The sequence below is a fragment of the Dermacentor andersoni genome, chromosome 7, assembly GCF_023375885.2.
Source record: "Dermacentor andersoni chromosome 7, qqDerAnde1_hic_scaffold, whole genome shotgun sequence".
Classification (NCBI taxonomy): Eukaryota; Metazoa; Arthropoda; class Arachnida; order Ixodida; family Ixodidae; genus Dermacentor; species Dermacentor andersoni.
This window is the reverse complement of record NC_092820.1, coordinates 157,497,913-157,517,036: the sequence shown is the minus strand read 5'-3', so window position 1 is coordinate 157,517,036 and position 19,124 is coordinate 157,497,913. Positions and strand designations below refer to the sequence as shown.

Here is a 19,124-nt window from a genome sequence, read left to right as displayed (position 1 = left end):
TGGATATTCATCTTCACACACAGTATGCACTTGTTCTATACATGTGGAAGAAGAGCATTCTGCATAAATACAACATTGGCCATGGAATAATGAATTAACAATAGCATTGTTACTTGTTGGCTAATTGTTGTCTGTTTAAGTTACCCAGCTGGAGAGGAGCTAAATTGAGCTGCTTATCACAGGTATCTTTTTTATCTGTCCAAGCAACAAACACCCACCATTGTATGTCACTGTTTCAAATAAATCATATCATAAGAAGCCAACAAACACTGACACCAAAGACAACATAGGGGAAGTTACTTGTGCTTAATAAATGAAATAAAGAAATGATAGATTAATGGAAATGAAAGTGCATGAAGAAACAACTTGCCACAGGTGGTGAACAATCCAACAACCTTCGCATTACAGGTGGGATTGTTCCCCACCTGCGGCAAGTTGTTTTTTCATCCACTTTCATTTCCATTAATTTGTTGTTTCTTTGTTTCATTTATTAAGCACTAGCAATTTTCCCTATGTTGTCATTGGTGTCAGTGTTTGTTGGCTTCTTATGATATGACTAATAAAAATCGGGCCCCTCAGTTAACCCCCTTTCTTCCCGTTTGTCTCAAATAAATTGCAAGACACAGAAAAAGGACTTTTATAAAAGTGGTCTTAACATTGTCTTGTAGCAGCATACGAAAGATGTACATTTTGTTTACAAACCCCATTTTGTAAAACTACAATAATCCTCCATGAACTCGGAGCTCTAGAAAGTGGGGAAAAATTTCGAGATCAGCGGGCTTTTGAGATAAAAGAAATTACGAAAGTAGATGCGATCTGGCCGCGCCAGATACTGCTAGGGATGTTTTGGTCATTTTCACATGCATCAGCACCAGAGACATATAGGCGTCTACAGGCAACGGCATTACTGGTACTATGCCAAGAGAGCATCTGCTTTGCACAGAGTCAAGACAATTGATCCTAATGATATATTTGAAGCCAGTCATCAAAGCATTACGCTTTTCATACATCCGAAAAGCTGAGGTACTTCTTGCATCGTAACGAATCCTGGATGATATAACTTCAAAAACTGAAGCTATGGAAAGGTACAGCTGTCACACCTGTAGCAGATGCCTACGAGTAACATGGCATTTATGCCCCTCCTTCGTGCGAGTATTAAGCGAGTATCCTTATCAAGCTGCAATCTTGCTGAAACTCTGTGGGTTTGCAAACTGGCTTCTTTTGGGTGCATCTCACGTGGGCTGATCAAGCCTGCTCAAAAGTGTTGATGATCTTGCCCAATGTCGCAATTGATACTCTGGTGCGTCACTGACAGCATCCTAAATGACAGAAGAAAAAAAAAAACTACCTCCCACTTGAGTGCTGCTGCATCAGGCCAGAACAAAGTGGCAACGTGCGCCTGATCAAGTGCGCGCGAGCAGTGATAGATATAAAGAAGGGGAAGAGATAAGCCGGGAGCACGGCATCGGGCTTGGCTAGCAATCTGCTGCAGTGCGAAAAGTGAGTGTATGGAATGCTTCACCGTTGCCTTTCTTGTGGTATTTTCAAAGTAAAGATTTTGAGATAGCTGGTGGCTGGGCACAAGAACTTTTCAAGATAAGAGGTCAAAAACAGATGGGTTGAAAGCACGGCCAGAAAAAAAAAATTATCTGGCATTTCGGGATATATCAGAGTTCGAGTTAACGAGGGTTTACGGTATTATTATTGGCACATTTGATGCGCATGTATTTACGTTTGCAAAAACACACTTAATAAGCAGCTGTAAGCTTCGTGCTATGAAACTGCACAAGATGTGCTTTGTTTTTCTCTAGTAAAATGCATAAGCCGTTCAGTTAAGGCATTATTATTTTAGAATGCATGAGTACGTCAAAATTGGTACTTACAGAAGTGGATGTACAGGCTGTTGGCAGCAACGCTGGAGCAGACATGTAACGGTCATGTAGTAATGGACAGAATTTCCTGTAAATGGTTCTTGCTGGTCGATTTAGCCTATATCACATGCTTTCAGCAAATAAGGCTGAATGCAGCGAAGCACACGAAATATTTGAGGAAGGGCGTTAACAGTGGGCCAATATACCACCAGTTAAAACAGTCATTGCCTTGACTTGTTTCACTCACATTCTCCATGAATATTTTACGCTCCATAAGCCATCATGCTATTTGGTCATCCAAACTAAATGTTGTACTTAGCGTGACAAGTTTTTGCTGAGAAAAATGCAGAATTTGACTCTGCTGTGTTAAGAATTCTTCGTGGGCTAGTTGGTTCCAATTCATAGCGAACGAATAACAGCACGAAATGACGAAAACGAGAAGGCATTTATACCTGCGCTGACTTACAATGTCGTAAGTTACAACATTGTAAGTCGGTGCATGTGTTTGTTGCCTTCTCGTCCTCGTCACTTTGCGCTGTTATTCATTCACTTTGACTCTGATACTAGTTTTGTTTCTCTTAAAAAATAAATTGATAATAAACGAAATATTAGCTGTTCAGAGGAGGCACCTATTAGAGTGATGCTCACAGTAAAACACCACACGAAAGACACTGCTCAGGCATGTTTTTTCCGATGATGTCACAATACAATGAGACTTTCATGTAGAGGGCATTCCCCTTTTATTGTTGTTTCTTGCTGCGAGTGACGGTATAGCAATCTGTTTGCTGCAAGGAGGGAAGGCAAGCAGGGTTAGGGTGAAACCTAAGCTATATACCCGACACAACCAATTTCTTTTATCTGTTTAGACAAAAATTGTACACCTGGTACGTCACTGTTTCAAATAATGCATAGTGTGGTAGTTCTGCATTAAAGCCAAGCATGAACATGCTAGCATCTTACGGAAATGAAGTTTTCTTGAGAATTTGCGGTATGAGTACACTATGTTTACTATCGTGTCGAGGGGTAATGTTGCGACAAGGAGCAATAGCAGCTTTAGAATGCATAGTGTAGGCATATATGTATTTATTATGTCTTAGCTAAAGATTAATAAGGGGATCTGAGGGAGTCACATTTTTGTTAGTTACAACCTTATGGAGAAGAAAGACGAGGAAGCCAAAGAAAGCATAGGGGAAATTGTTATGTTTCGATTGAAAGGTAGGTATAAGGAAAAAAACACAAGTGGATGAAAAGACAACTTGGTGGAAGCCGGAGCTGTACCCATGTTTTCTACATTATGCATGCACTGCTTTAACTCTTTCAAGGTGGATGATGAGCTCAGTTCGTCAAGCAAGAACTTGCCAGCTTGTCCAGCACTTTTGTTTAGTTTTTTTGTGCAGACCTAAAGATGATTTAAGCTACTGTGTTGCTCCACACTTCTTTCAGATGCAATGATTTATTTTGTGCTGGTTGCAAATAGCATCAGATGGCACAAATAGCTATGGGAGAGGGAAGTTGGGAGCATAGACTTGCCTGTGTGCAGTGAAGCCTACCTTCGTTACATTGTGTAAATTATTTTTTTTCGCAGTAAACTTCACCTTTCTGACAGGAGTTTTCTGCATGTTCTTGCTTTATAAAATCATCAAAATCATTTGCACGTGATGCTGGTAGCATACGCTAACTTTTGTGCGGTGAAGCCCACTTTTGTTGCAGTGAAATTTTTTTTTAAAGTAAATTCATCTATCTGACAGAAATGTTTCATGTGGGCTTGCTTTATATGATCACCAGACACATTTGCATGCAAAAAGAAATTCCTTCTTTTTTTCTAAGTTTTTTATGTTATCTTGCCATCCGTAAAGGGTTGAACCAAGTTGTCTTCTCGTCCACTTCCATTTCCCTTTTCCTTATTATATCTACATCTCAAATATAACTTAACAATTAATTTCCTTGATGAATTCTTTGGCTTCATTTTCATTTTTTCCCTTTTTCCCCCTTTTTTTCCCTATGTGTCTTGGATAGCAGCATCCAGGACACGTGGCATAACATCTGCATGCCAATTATGCATCCGGGGCAGACTTGCAATCTTTCCTGCCCCTTTAGCTCTAAAGCAGATGTTTCATTTGGTAGGACTTGTTAAAGCTTACGTTTTGAAAATGTTGTACCCTTTTCAGTTTTCTTTCTTAAGCAAAGAAGTGTGTTGTGGTGTTTGTATGTGTCTGTGCCATTCAGCTGTGTGTGTCTCTCTCTTCTTCTGTGCCCTGTGGTCACCCCGTTGTCTCACCCTGGCCTCTGCCCCTGTTTAACACTCTGTCAGGATCTTGCCCCATTGGTAAGATGTCTCTTTGCTGTATACCCAAGTCGAAGCTCTCCAATGATTGCAGCACACCAGCTATTATATTGACTAACAGAGATGGAATAAAGAAAGTCCAGACTTCTGCAAGAATAAGTTTATAGAAGGCAAGAATGAGAATAATTAATTAGGTCTACAGATACAGTAAAGTCCTGCTGAAACAGTCATGCCTCAAATGAAAATACCTTCGTTCTATCGAATATATGTTATACCGTATTTACTTGCACAATGTTCTCACTTTTTTCCAAGATTGATACACAGTTGGGGGTTGCAGTAATTATGTGGGAAACGTTTTTTTGATGAAATGTTCTAGAAGGTAAATAGAAAAATTCAAGTGGCTCTGTATTGGGGTTCTCACGCCAGCCCACTGTAAGCACAAACAAAATATCACTTGCAAACAAAAAGCATTTATCATTGTAATAAGAGCACAGGTTCTACAAAGCCAGAAACTGCAAAATCTCTCTATTTTGTAAACATTAGCTGAACATTGAGCCACTAAACGAATAAATAAAGTGATTTTGCCCAACTTGTTCAGTGTCAGTGTCAATTCAGATGTTGAAACAGGCAGACAGACAGACTGTCACTGCAGCCATTTTCTAGGGTTCAATGATTAATTGAGTAAAGAAATTATAATTTTAGGTGACCAATGTGGGGGCTGTGAACATTATGTGAGTGTGAGCATTATGCAACTAAATATGGTAAGCGTGCATTTGTTACATGCTGATATGGGCGAGAGATAAGTTAGATGTATTTTATTATATACAATAATTTGTCATATCCACATTTATTATATCGAGGTTCAACTGAACTGCGTTTCATAACTGAAGTTAATATGACAGCTGTTATCAAGGACTAAATGATTAAGCAGCATTATTGTTGGGGCTTCATGTAACAAAAGTCCTGATGAAATAAATGCGATATCTGCATATAATTGAAATGTTGCAGGGAGAAAAACTAGGTCATCTTTTGACTCATGTGAGTTAAGAATTTCTTTTAGTGTCCCAACTTGGGTTTTTTGTACACAAAATTATACCATATTAAGGACTGCTGCATACATTGTTGAACTTTGATGCAAGCTTTCTTCTTCGTGTACTCTATCCTATGTTCATCCCAGCTCTCGTGATCCTTGTTCCACTCTATATTTGCATGGTGTCGCATCATGAAAATAAACCGCATTCCTCGTTTTCGCCACAAAATGAAAAGTCTGTGTGGCTAAAAAAATGAGAAAACAAAATGGCTCTGAATACACTGGCTGGGATACAAATTAATTTCTTATGATATGCATATGAACTACTCTTCAGAGAACAGAAGTGTTCTCTTGTTTCCGCATGTTGAAGTGTGCGCTTAACATGGTATGATTAATCTCATAATAGCCACTGTGCAAACAAAAGCAGAAGGGAGGTGCGCTTGCATATTTTATCGCCTGTTTACTGCGAGCATGCTTGATTCCGGTAATGCAGGCTTTAACTTGAAAGGTGCACTAATGACTATATTTAGTAAGGTAATTAAATATTATGCCTCTGTCACTTTCTTTGATATAGGCATTTTAAGTGGTAGCTCAGCATCACGCACAAGGAAAAAAATTTTGTCTGCTTTAACTTGGCATATTTTGTTTCTTTATTACTACAACAGTGCTTCTTTGCATACCTTACTATAATGAAATGGTAGTCAAGCATCTCTGGTAGTGGCTTATATGTAAATGTGACACACACAAGTCGTCTGAGAATGTGTTGAATGTTTTTCTCTAGGTTGGAAGCCACTGATGTGTCAACGAGAGAGCTGTGTCAGCATCGAAAACAAGGAAGCCTACAAGGTGAGATGCTTTTTTCTTTAATGCTGGAGCTGGCAGCATGGCTAGTTTTTGATGCTTTGTGAAGGAAAAGTTGATGAATGATACAATTTCATGACTTGTGAAGAACAGACATGCTTGATTCTGTGTCATTGTTTTCAAGGCGTAGTGAAGAACTTTCTTTTGGTTTGGAAAGTGAGAGTTTGCTGTCAGATATTGTAAAAACAACTTAGTAACGCGTAAAAAAAAGTCAATCACCATTGGTTTGCCTCACCACAATAAAACTGTATGCTTAAAATATGAATTGCTATTTCACCAAACTAAGAGGCTTTTCTTTGCACTTCTGAATTTGGCCTATCATATAAGAGTAGTATCTACTGTCAAGACTAAATTTGATAATGCTCCACATGACACTCCATCGATAATAATGGCCATGTTTTAATTGTACCCTAAATTTCAGACCCTTACCAATAGAGTTAGGTCAATACAGTCGCTGTTTGTCAAAGCACCATCCTCAAACAACAAACAATTTAAACCTGTTTACTAAAAGGGATTAAGTACATGCATTACCGGCACCACTTTTTCCATGAACAGATGTGCCTTGATCACTCCATTGCCATTGCATCGGGGGAGCGGCCACCACCCCTGTTCGTGTGCCAGGGGTGCGCTGACCAGATCCGCCGGGAACACGGCCCCAACCACCTGATGGATGTGCTGCTGCCGATGCAGGAGATTTCACTTCACTGCGAAAACAAGGTTGGTTGTGCGTATTGCTAAGGAGGAAGGAGTGAAACAGGTCAACTTAACCCTTTAACTCCCATGTTCTCTCGTAAAAGGTGTACAACATTTACCAAATTCATCAGAATTGTTTGCCCATGATTTTTGGAACAGACTCACTTGTGTGCAGCGAAGCCCACCTTCGTTAGTGTAAACAGTTATTTTTCCTAGTAAAATTCACCTTTTTCATAGAGATGTTTTGGATGGTCTTGCTTTATGTGATCATAAAAATTGTGTGCATGCAAAATGAGAACTGTCTGTTTTTGCAAGGCATTTTTCATTTTTTTTGCTGTCCTTATAGGGTTAATGGCATTTGTCATTGAGGTAGACAGTATTTTCTTGGTTTGCGCGGGTAGTGTTTCTTTTATGAATGTTATCTGAACTGTGAGTCATATACTTAGGAAGTTGAAACAAAGCAGAGGTTCGATGTAATCAAGAGTGACTGAACAAGGGATGTCTCAGGCTGAAAACTGCGGCATCCCTTCTTTAACCACTGTTGATAATAACTCTGTCAGGTGCCAGTTAATTATGTCCGTTAATAATGTAGCTTCACCACATTTTTTGCAGCTTCAGAATCACGAAAAGCATATTACGGAAGATGCAGAACAGATTAAGAATCCTTAAATTCTTCAAAGAGTTTGGACAGGCTTGCAGAATGTGCACTCTATGCAAGAACTCCCAACAGGAACATCGGATACAAGGACATTAACTATTTTACGTCTAGCATACTTAGAAAGCACTCTTTCAACCACTTGCAAAATATGCCTGACTTTGTTAAAAACATGAAAGAAGTTAACCTGCCACCTGACGACATACTTGACACCAAGAGCAAACAATTGGACGTCTACCTTCTTTCTCGTTTTACTCAAGCACTTTGCACACATTATTCAAACTTGCAGCGCACATCTAATCAGAAGTGTATCAAAATCTGTGCAACATGTTGTAAATGTAAATATATTTGTCAATGTGGTTTTCCTTTTAACGCGTGACCTTGGTATGCATAGTTGTGTGCACAGCACTTGAAGGAGATATGTGTGAGAAGGTGCTATAGAGAAGTGCGTGGCACACGAGGCTAAGGCTTTTCTTTAATATATAATGCTGTCCTGGTGTGCAGAACTGCAGTGGCCGTGAGAAGTCTGCCAGCGTGACCTGCTTCTCCATGGAGTGTGCCAGCTTCAACGGCAACCGGCCCATCCGCTACTGCGGCCAGTGCTTCCAGGGAAAGCATGCGGGCAACAATGAGCGTGCCAGCCAACACGTGGCTCTGCGGCCCATCCCGAGTCCCTGGAGCATGGATCGCGAGACACAGCTCTACTTTGTTGAAGCTATTGTCAGGTGCATAAACAGTGGCTCCATAAATCTTACACTTGCTTTGTGTGATTATCAGTGGTCGAACGAGGGATGTCGGTGGAACCAACGGTTTGACAAGTGGACTTACGTTTGTCAGGTCGGCAGCGGCTTTCCTTAGCAGCATATATGTGCGCATAGATTACACTTCTCCACCCACAATGGGGGAGGGGGAAGAGAGTAAGCTGGTGCATGATGTAGGTTAAAGAATGTCGCCCTAAAATAAGGGGAGGAGGATGAATGTGTGCTTAATTGTGATAGAGAGGGAACATGTAGGGGTACTGCTGTTGGTATTTCCAAGTAGATTGCGAAAAACAGAAAGAAGTAGTCAAATGCAGCGGCCACAGCAGTTTTTGAATAATCAGAACCTTAGCAGTCATACCATACATAGATTTTTAATGAACAGTGGAAAGGTGTGCCTGAGGAGCTAAGTCTCGTGCCTACTACTCTGCCAAAAGAGGAGGGGGGATACGAGATAAAAGGAAAGCGAGCGGTGTAGATAACATACTACTCAATGTCATAGAAAAGTATCAGATAGTGGAGGTCAGTCACCTCATCTCTCACATTATCTTGAGTGCTTTGTTCATTCTACAAAGCACATAAAAGTCTAACCACCTCGAGTGTTTTCTTTCGCATCAGCCCATCTTTCGGCATTGCGAAAACAACTGATGAATAAGTTTTTTTTGTTGGGCACTCCTACATGTCACATTGACTTATTAGCCATAGTTTTAAGCCTACCGCCTCATCATGATAACCTTGTGATGTGACACTTGCATGACGCATGTAAAAACGCTTCATGAAATTTGCATGTAACAGTTCACCATTCACTTGTAGTCAAATGTCACTCCAGCACAAAGGTGCCAAAGCTGATTATAAACTTCATTTTCACTGAAAGTCTTGCATTTGCCACCTCTTACCTGTAATGCAGTCTTCTGAAGGAGGCACAGCCCTCGTCGGACAAAGGGGGCATTCCTGGGAAGGAATCGACGACTGACCGCCACTCACGCTTGGGTGGCCTACTCTCAGAAGGCCCCGAGGAATCTCTGGAATGCATGGCCCAGGAAGAGCGTCAATTGCTGAGCCGCTATGGTGTTTGGCTACTGGTCGGCCTCTGCACACCTGAAGACAACACTCTTCCTGTAATCTGTTCTCTAATTTATTTCTTGGTCTGGTTGCCAAATGTTAGACAATTTTATTCAGTGGGAAGCGTGTCTGTTCGAGAAGTACTAATAAAGAAACAGAACTAAATAATCTTCAATCAAACCTGTAGTGTAGGCACGCAAGCTATAGGTCTTGTATCATTGCAGGACATATCTTTTTCTTTAAAAGAACTATTTTCAACTGACCTAGTGGAAGTTCAAGGGATGTCTCAATTTCTGTCACGTTGGTTGCACTTAAGATAGAAGGCATCAAGCAATGTCTGTTGATTGTGAAAATGTCGTAGCCCTAAAAGGCCTGCTGCGAAACTTAAGTTCGAATGAGCCATAGCTTTAGCGAGAAATGTCATTTGTAGCTGGCTTACTTTATACCTGGCATAGAATATTCAGCATTTGTCGCATAACTGCTTGAAACACGTAGAAAAAGAAGGTGTTTCTGTATTGTCTAAATAGTGCTGGTCCTCCCATACAGGAGACCCTTGGCCGCCTCCTGGGAATGCTGTTTCAGTGGTTCCACTACACTGCTTGCTTGCCTGATGGTACGTCCCATAGGCCAGTGTTTCGCGCATGGTTTCTTAATTTCCTTTATTTATCATTGCAGATCAGACAGGAAATTCACTAGAAAGGCTTAAAACAGAGGTAAGTATGACACCACTTTACCAGCCCCATTTAAGGTCATCTGCATTGTTTGGTGAATAATTCGAAATTTGCTTACTAGTACAGGACTATGCTTGCTTCCTTGTTAAAAATCAAAATTGATTTCTTATGAACCTGGATTGGTTATATTACCATAGTAAAACTTCGCTTTAAAATTTACTAGCCTAATAAATAAAGTTGCTATACTGTGAATTTACTATGCCCAAGGGAATCCTTAAAGCATTACAGTTACCTTTACATCTTGATAATTCTGTGGTTTTGAATATCGATATGGGTGTGGAATATAAATTATTTGGGTCTGTTTTAGTTGCTGATTAGTGTAGAGAATGCAGAGCCATGAGGTGACGAATTAACATTTTTGTTGTTGCAGTAACAAAAGGCCCTGCTAATCTTGCGACCTATATAAAAAAAAACTACTGCACTGTGTTCCGATGGATGCAAGCAAAACCGACCTTGTCTAAAATATTGCAGTGTTCATTGATGCAGCAGTACGCAGTATAGATCCTTTTAATGTTTACACGCGTAGGTTCTAAAACACTTTGAGTTTCACCATCTGGAACGGCCCACTAAATTTAGGAATACCAGTTACAAAACCTGGAAATATACAGGACCCTCCACATGGCATCAGTATTTCTACGTTGTTAAGGCATATATGGGTAAATGAATGTTATTCCAAAATTCACAGGAAAGCTAGATACAAGAGCTTGATGTACAAGGCATTTTTCTTATACTGTATTTGGACACACCAAGAGTGTGTGCCTATAGTTGATTACTGGCGAAAATGCTTTTTCTTTTTTGCAAACATAGGTGTCATAAATGTGCACCGGAAGTTTTCTGGGGTCACCCACACATGCTGGTGACACGATGCACACAAAAGGGTACATTGTCGTGCGTGCTTGTCATTGCAGTACATCCATGGCTGGCTGATGGACATTGCGCGCACCCACTTTGACGTTTTTGTGTCCTGTCTCCTGCCTCACCCTGCAGAGTATGCACAAGTTGGAGGGCACTGGTCAGTCCTCGTGCTGTTTGGAACCCTGTGCACTCTTTTTGGTGCTGAGTCATTCATTTGCTAGAAGAATCAGTAATAGAAACACAAGGAAGAATTTAATAGCGCAACTGCCGGAGAAGTTGCCAGTCATTGAAGCTTGCCTTGGCTTCGCCGACTCTTAGCAACTTTTGCTGTTACTTACTGACCCTGGCTTACGTCTTTAAGGCAGTAATGTCCCTCTCTCGCTGTTATTTTTTTGTGAGCGATGACAGACGCCTTTCTGTGTTGCTCATTGCCGTATTTCATGTGCTTTTTCTTTCATCTCAGAGATTTTATTTTTTTAAGTGCACAGACTGTGGTAAGTTCTTGTGTACTCTTTCCCGTAAAATCACCCCAACTTTTGCGTGCAGTTTTAAGCAGTAACATGATAGCACCTTTTTGCTGAGGCAAAGGCAGTGCGTGCTCTCTTAATGACAACTGCAACGAAGTTTCACTTTGGCTAAATTGGCTACAAATGTGTAGTAGATGAAGCAATCATGGCAAAGCTGCTGGGCTGGTAATTGTCAAATCTTTTTATTAACTACCTTTAATTAGCACCTAAGCAGATGACACATGCATGTGGTGGTTAGCGAATATGACGTGCAAATCCCAGACCATGACCTCCAAGATTTTCGGTGTGCAACATGTACCGCCTAATCTTCGAAGTTATGTTGAGGAACCACCATGCTGGTTCTTATTGTTCCACATTCTGTGTCATTTCTGCTAAAAGGTAACGGCAGCATTTGTTCCCAGTTTTGGTGTCAAAAATGTACATTTTTGCTAGCTTTTCGCAGCGCATCAACCTGCATTTCAAACGTAAAACTTTGCTTAGAGGCTGCTCTAAATCATCAGTATCTGAAACTGTAGCCTTTTTATTCAGCCCAAAGCTTTGTTGCAGTTAGCCTTTAGAAGCTGTACTCAGTGGCAAAGTTCAGTAAGTGTGTTCCTGGACCAAACGTGTCGTGTCGTGCCTTGCTGGTTTTTGTGCCCCACCAGTGGTCAACATCTTTTTGTTCTTTCTGTGGCCAGGGATAACTGGCCATGCCAGACTGACCAGATAAAGGAGGGGTTCAAGACACTCCTTTGCCTCGTTCCGTATGACATTATCAACAGAGATGTAAGTGCTGAGTTTTCTTTTGTCTTGAAGCTTGTGTTGCTGTACTTGGGCTTGTTTTCAAACAGTGCATGTGTCAAACGTGTTAATAACTGGTATAAATAAGTGTAATTGCTGTATTGAAGAGCGTTTTTTCTTCTACTAATACTTTGATGTAGCAGTAAAACTGTGTTGTTGCCTTTGCAACTTTCATGTCAGTGTTTCTGAAAACAGACCATAAACAAAGAAAATGAAAGCCACCAGCTAGTATTGAAACTTCAAATGTACCAGTAGGTGACGTGCTGCCATACCTGTGAGCAGGCACCCGGTGGTACTACAAGTAGATCTGCAAACAAAACAAAATTAAAGCCACTGTGAGGTTGCCTCATAACTGGAAGATCTTTGAGAAATGTGGTGTTGACACCACGTCTGGTTACCCCTTCTCGCTTGCTCAAAAGTAGCCTGCCAAACTAGACAGCCTTATTTTTTTTTGTTCAGTGTCCCTTGAAACATCTAGGAATGAGGATTCACACGAATTTTGTACACACATCTTTTGGCAAGTTAAGCTTGGAGACACAGCCGTAAAATGAGAAATGTAGCCGGTACATCACATATTGTATGGCATATCACGTAGAAATTGGCTTTCTTTCATTTGTATAAATTTGGAGATTTCTTTGAGCGCTCGATTCTGGCTGACCTGGGGACCCAGAGCATCAGAGTAATTGTGAAGGAAGCAGCTGCCATACGTTCATCTTGGTATGTGTCTGCTCAACTTGTGTACCTTCAGTAAATCGAGACCTAGGTTTGGAAAATGAAAAGATGCAATTTTCCTGTTATGGCTGATCATGTTGATGTGCGGTATGCAGACTAAGTTTTTGCAGCACCTTCTGGCTGAGTAAAGAGACTCGCTATCACATTTTCAGGTGTGGGAGTACATCATGCCACATTGGATGGAAGCCTTCAGATTTGAAATACCAGAGGAAGAACTTTCTGAACTCAAAATCCTCCTCAGGTAGGGTACCCCATCATAATATGGCATATGTAATGTTCAAATTTGGGCATTGCTTGGCTAATGGCTTGTGCATGTGCTTAATTGTTCTGGGGCTACTCTTAGCACCTGCTGCAGAAACTATAGAGCAACCAGAAAGCCAAAGTAGGAATACAGTCTCTCCAGAATATGTACGAAAGTTTGGCTGTTCTGAGTGGCAGGGTCACAGCCGAATATGGGGGCCCACGTTTCCACACACGTGGCCAACGTGCTCTTAGCGTGTGCACAACTATTGTGTGCCACGAGCAGCAGTTTCTGCAGCAGTTTCTGCAGCAGTTGCCGGGAGGCACCTCGCATTGTGTAATATTAATTGGAGGTTTCCTTCATTGCAGCAAAATACTAGATCCAGACCTAAGCCCTTTGGGGTTCAACATCAAGCAGATGTATGGATTCCTGACTGCTCGTTTTGAGAATACCACTGTGCAAGTACAGGAGCAAGCACTGTACTGGCTACAGGTACGCCATGCATTGATCTATTGGGCTTAGGCCCCCTCCTTCTTACCATATTTAGGACAAGTCTGTCCTGTGTTGATAGTTTTATTCATTCAAAACTGAGAGACCAGAAGAAAAGGCATTGATGACGGAGTTCTGTGCTGATGCTTAGTGCCCTGCCTAGTAGGTCTTGTTCTTCCCTTGTGAAGTCAGTAGTTTGTGAGCTTGAGTTGTCCTAGTGTGCTTGTCCTTGGTAACCAATGCAAGTTGCTGTGCCTGTGTGGACAGATCCTGACCATGCTGGAGGTTCCGGTGCCCCTGAACCTGCTCTTCTCCATGTTTTCCTCTGCGGTGCAAGTGGGGGCACCACCCACCGCAAGTGATGCTGCAACTGCCAAGGAAGGACCTGCCCAAGTCACTGGTCTCACACCCAGGTTCCATCCACTGAGGCAGGACACCACTGGTGTGCAGGCAGTTGTTCAATAGCCATATTCAGTAGGGGTTATTGTATACACCGAGTTATTTTTCTTAGATCTAATCTACTTCTCTTGTAATTAGTATTTGTATGCTTGTTCACATATCCACACCTTTATTACTTGCTTGCTCTGTTTTTTTTTTATAATTACCTTATCTTTGTAAATATAGGAGGCCATCATGTCAGTTTTTTTTTTTTTTTTCTAAACCTGAACCTCTTGCTGTATTGTTTCACTATATATACAGATGACGCCACCATTCTTTTTTAAATAAACTTGACTTGGCCCAGCTTTTATGCCAGCATAAGGCCTGGAGGGCCTGCGAGCTGTCAAAAGTTTTGGTCCAGCATTTACAGTGTACGTTTGCCATATGTTGTGGCCTTACCCAGGAAGGCAGATTGTTTGAGAGGATATTCAAAGAGCTCCCAAGCTACGGACTGATCAAACAGATAGTTATATGTCACTGCTGCAATTCTTATGAGAGGAGGACCTCCACACTTTCATTTAAAAAGTACTCATATTTTGTGGAGAGCAACCTGTTCCACTTAAAGAATATAAATGAAACCAGCTGTCTTGCTGCCAAGTATGATTCAGTCTCCTTTAACAATGAAAATTGATGCTGCATTATAAGCACTAATCCATAACACTAGAATTTAACAAAGGACATCAGCAACAGTGTAAGGAGCTAGACAAGCACTTATCAACATTTACACCTTGTGAGCCCTTGTACTGGCTCAGTCAGAAGGCAGGTCTTTCTTTTAAGTAACTCAGTGGGCACTGCAAACAAATTAAAATGCCACAAGAAAATGAAGACTTCAATTGATCACCAGTGTGGGCGCAGAAGAGAAGCCTCAGCTCAGAGCCAACGTTTTTGTTTGCTTCCTGGTTAAAAAGTCTTCACCTTGTTTGAGGCTTCTCTTGTTTCATGCTGTTGATCATTTGCTACAATGCATCACTGTTTTCTTATCCTGCTCGTAATTCTGTGCAGGTACCATGCTTGGTAGCCTTGGCCTGGACTGCGACCAGCTGCCCAGCTTCCTACCCGAAGATGCACCTCCTCGCGAGGAAAAGTCTGATGCCGAGGTCACCCTCAGCTGCCACATACTCATGGTCGACATACTCATAAAGCAGGCAAGCAAACTTTAAACACTGTGTAACCAAGCGCGTTCATGCATATACTTAGACGTGAAAATGTTTTGGTTACGTGATGGAAGTAGCATGAAAATTTGAAATAACGAAAAGGGGCAACAAGACATAGCATTACTGTTCTGTTTGCGTTTCTTCTTTCTTCCGAATTTTCATGCTCGTTCCGTCATATCTGTTGATAAACTAGCTTGGCAAAGAACTCAGTTTTGGTTATGTGTGGTTTGTGACTTGAGCCACTGCATAAAAATGCGGTACACCTTGTGTTCACTTTGCTTTCAATTTGCAGCAAAAAGGAAAGAAAGACAAGGGTAGAGGAAGCTCCTCTCATCTTGCTTTTTCTTGATAAATATATTAGCCTAATCTAAGTGGGAAGTGCTTACATCTTGTGTCTAGTGGCCTCCTTTAACTACTCTTTCCTCTTTCTTTGTTGAATCATTGTTTCCAAAAGAAAACAGGAATATTTTAGCCTGGGGTATTTTTAAGGCCATCTCATAAAGGAAAGAAGGAACAACATGCCAAGTGGGGTACTTACACATCTCTTTAGGATTTGGAAAATTCCTTGCCCGAAGTTTATAATGTAAGACTGATGCCTATGATCTTACAGCTGTGCATTGATGTGCCCTACACATGTGATTCTCTTGTATGCATAACATATAGGCAGCATTCGCCATTCGGCAAAATCACTTGGCAATAGTGTTCCTCCTATTTTTGTTGACCTTTGTGTTTGTCAGTTTACACTTACGTTAATTAGTGTACAAAAATAGAGCTTTCCACCTTGTTCTCGTAACTAGAGAAGACATAATATCTCAAACTAAGATAATAACACAATGACTACGGGGACAAGCGCTTCCATGTCCTGTCTGTTTGGTCGTCTTAGTTCACACTATTATGCCTTCTTTACATATAGACCAGTTAACCCAGCAAAGTGTTTGTTCTCATAACTATGTTGATGCTTTTAAGTGCTGTTATTGGAACAATGTTTATTTTGTTTTGAGAAGAACTTGAACTTTGCCTAGTTCGTATTTACTGCTTGACATATGTTTACAGCTAAGGAAATATGAGGTCAATGAAAGAAACACAAACGATGGCACAGGTGGAACTAAATCACCGCCATTCAACAAACACCTCTCTTAGTAATCTTGTGCAGCCTTCTTTGCCACTTGTCTGTTTAGTGCAACCAGCCTGGGGGCTGGAACATGATGATCGACGCTGTGCTTGGGACCTTTTGCAAGCAAGGTGTATATGAGTTATGGAATACAGCCTGTGTCATTGTTCGTGTTTCTTTCATTGTCCTTGTCTTTCTTTAGTGATAAGCACATGGTATGCTTATTTTGTTGGTGCTCCAACGGAACATTCTGTGGGGTGTGGAGCTCTTCCAAATGCTCGAGAAGTGCTCCATGTTTACATACAGCGAAACCTCGTTATAGTGATGTTGGAGGGGGAGTCAGAATTACTTTGATATGTCCATCACTTCATTATAGAGTATTATAGCATGTACAGCACTATGAATCGCTGTGAGCATAAGGGCCCCTAAGTGCCCTCATGCGAGGTACAGTTATATCCATTATTTTGTTATAGTATCGATATTTAACTGTGTATCGTTCCATATTGCAACGAGGTTTGACTAGTATTTGCGTTGAAGGTTTAGTACGAGTGCCGTTGTTCCGGGGTTGTGCAGCTAGAGCTTCAGGAGATCACCGCCCACCGGGGACTGGCCACGAATGAGGCTCGTGAGATCCTGACCCTGCTGCACGCCATGCTGAGGTTCCCACGTGAACAGCACCAATGTTGCCAAGCTGGCTGTGCTGGAGGTGCAGCCGGGGCAGTGCCCGTAGCATGCCTCTCCTGTGAGATGACCGCCATCTGGTACCAGCTGGTACTGGCGCTTGTAGAGTTCTTCTGCCCCGTCATGGAGGTTGCCATGGCTGATGTAAGCAGCATATTAGTCACTTCACCTATGTCACATGACGCTTTTGTGCTTGCAATTGTGTAACAGTCCCCCAAAATAGATCTTATGCACGCTGGTTTAATGTGTGAACACCATAATGCAGGATGAAAGAAGATGCAGGACTAGTGACAACTAGTAACTAAAGTTTATTTTAAGCAGACAATGTACATAAAAAAAAGCAGCAAGGGAGGTGTGCAGACTGCACCACACTTAAGTGGAACGGAAGATCACAAGTGGCTTGGCTGTATTGCCGATTAGCGATACAACCAAATCACTGAAGTTTTTCTAAAGACCTTTGTTCACTGTTTCATAACATACAGATGTGTCACTGATACAAGTTTTCTTTATTCTTATTCTGATTTAAAATGCTTCCATTAACTCCCACACTAGTATGGGATTGAAAAGAATGCTCTTAAAATATCTTGTGCAAAAGAGAATTGGAATGAAAACAATTCCAAGCTGAATTTTTAAAAATGTGTACTGTTGTTGCAGGTGCTGTGTAAATTGTCAGTTCCTTGCTGTGAAATTCATAAAGCTATTTAGGAGCAGCACTGTACTTGGGAACGAACTGCTGTTAACATAACCACGCGAACTCTGTTTGATGTAATGTTGCTAATGCAGGGCACTGCTGTGTCTGTGTGCAGAAAGGTGCTGTGAAGCCTTGTATCTAAAATAAGCAAGTCTTTAATATGAATATTGTATGAAGAATGGCCAAGAAAACCTTCAGTGAAAATGAGGTGGTTATGTCAACTAACATCACTGAGTGTTCTATGAGGGCTTGCAACAGCTATGTTCAGTGCCTCACATCTCCTGTTTTATTTTTTCTTGAATAACTAAAGCTGCTGACACCTTCAACAGCCAGTGTCACTTCACTTGCACTGTGTGGTTGCATTGTGTTGCAATTGAAGGAAGAAATGTACTGACACGGCGTTGCTTTGCGCGCTCCTTCTGTGTAGATCCCCACGGATCCATCAAACATAGCCAACAGTCATCCACCCATCTCACCTAAGCCGCTACTCAAGGACGACTCACAGAGGTCATCTTCAGCCACTCCTCCACACAGGACACAGCCATCATTAGCCCCTCTAAAGGAGCCTGCGATACCAACTGTCCCTGAAAGCCAAGTCAGTCCCTCTGCCTGCTGGTGTAGCTCTGCATGTGAATGTACCATATTTTACGGTGTATAAGTAGTCGCACCTTTGTATAAGTTGTACCCACCTCAAAACGGCAGTTAAAAAAAAAAGCATATATAAGTCGCACTGGTGTATAAGACACACCTAATCATTCGGTAAACTACTTAAAAAAAAAAGAACAGTGACCAGAGTTAACTTCGTGAACTCTGGTCACACGCAAGCAATGATATGGACACTCCGGGTGCATTGCTGCGGCTATGGTTACCGCGATGTACCGTATAAAGTCCAAGGGCGATAACATTGTCCCTGCGTGCCATATATACTTTATGTGCGAGTGAAAGCGCGCGACGGTGAGCCAAATCGCGTACAACGATGGAAAGTGGGGAAGGCAGCGCAGGAGGGAGGTGGCGTCTTGTACACTGGTTGCAAGTGCGCAGTTTGTGCAGCGGTGCACGCCATATCTTGAAAACGATCTGCAGATGCGACGACTTCAGAGTTGGTCGACTCGCAGCCTGCTGCCGCTTGTTTTGGAAATTAACAGTGTAAGACAAACAAGGACGAAGGAAAAGAAGAACACAACACTGGCGCTGTCTTTTCTTTTGTCCTTGTCTGTTTCGTGCTGTTCATTTCCGAAACATGAACCACCACCAACTCGCCCAAGTTTCTCTTCTAGTACTGCCGCCGCTTGTGTTGCTGCTCCGTCCTCGCGCTACGCTCCGCAACTCAATTACGTGAAGAACCCGGTACCTCCATAGCGTGCACACAACCTGTAGCAACTGCCAGACGAGGTCAACCCAGCGCATTTTGCGTGGCCATGTCATCCAAACTGATTTTGACAGCAGTTCACCCCCCTCCAAAAAAAGAAAAAGCTGTATA

At 41.7% G+C, this 19,124-nt stretch overlaps 1 protein-coding gene across 3 annotated transcripts in view; it reads left to right on the top strand.

Moving 5' to 3' along the window:
- unc79 (UNC-79 domain-containing protein) overlaps positions 1-19,124 on the top strand; it is a 97,647-nt gene that overhangs the window by 15,242 nt on the left and 63,281 nt on the right. For 2 of the 3 annotated variants that reach the window (XM_050180652.3, XM_072289371.1), the window contains exons 9-23: positions 4,183-4,197; positions 5,967-6,031; positions 6,602-6,763; positions 7,899-8,119; positions 9,060-9,270; positions 9,761-9,827; positions 9,890-9,927; positions 10,854-10,957; positions 12,005-12,092; positions 12,992-13,080; positions 13,449-13,572; positions 13,837-14,011; positions 15,010-15,152; positions 16,846-17,097; positions 18,072-18,239. In XM_050180652.3, coding sequence (XP_050036609.1) covers positions 4,183-4,197; positions 5,967-6,031; positions 6,602-6,763; positions 7,899-8,119; positions 9,060-9,270; positions 9,761-9,827; positions 9,890-9,927; positions 10,854-10,957; positions 12,005-12,092; positions 12,992-13,080; positions 13,449-13,572; positions 13,837-14,011; positions 15,010-15,152; positions 16,846-17,097; positions 18,072-18,239 — 1,922 coding nt within the window. The remainder of the gene's footprint in view (positions 1-4,182; positions 4,198-5,966; positions 6,032-6,601; positions 6,764-7,898; positions 8,120-9,059; positions 9,271-9,760; positions 9,828-9,889; positions 9,928-10,853; positions 10,958-12,004; positions 12,093-12,991; positions 13,081-13,448; positions 13,573-13,836; positions 14,012-15,009; positions 15,153-16,845; positions 17,098-18,071; positions 18,240-19,124) is intronic. The other variant, XM_072289372.1, reaches the window with a different exon arrangement.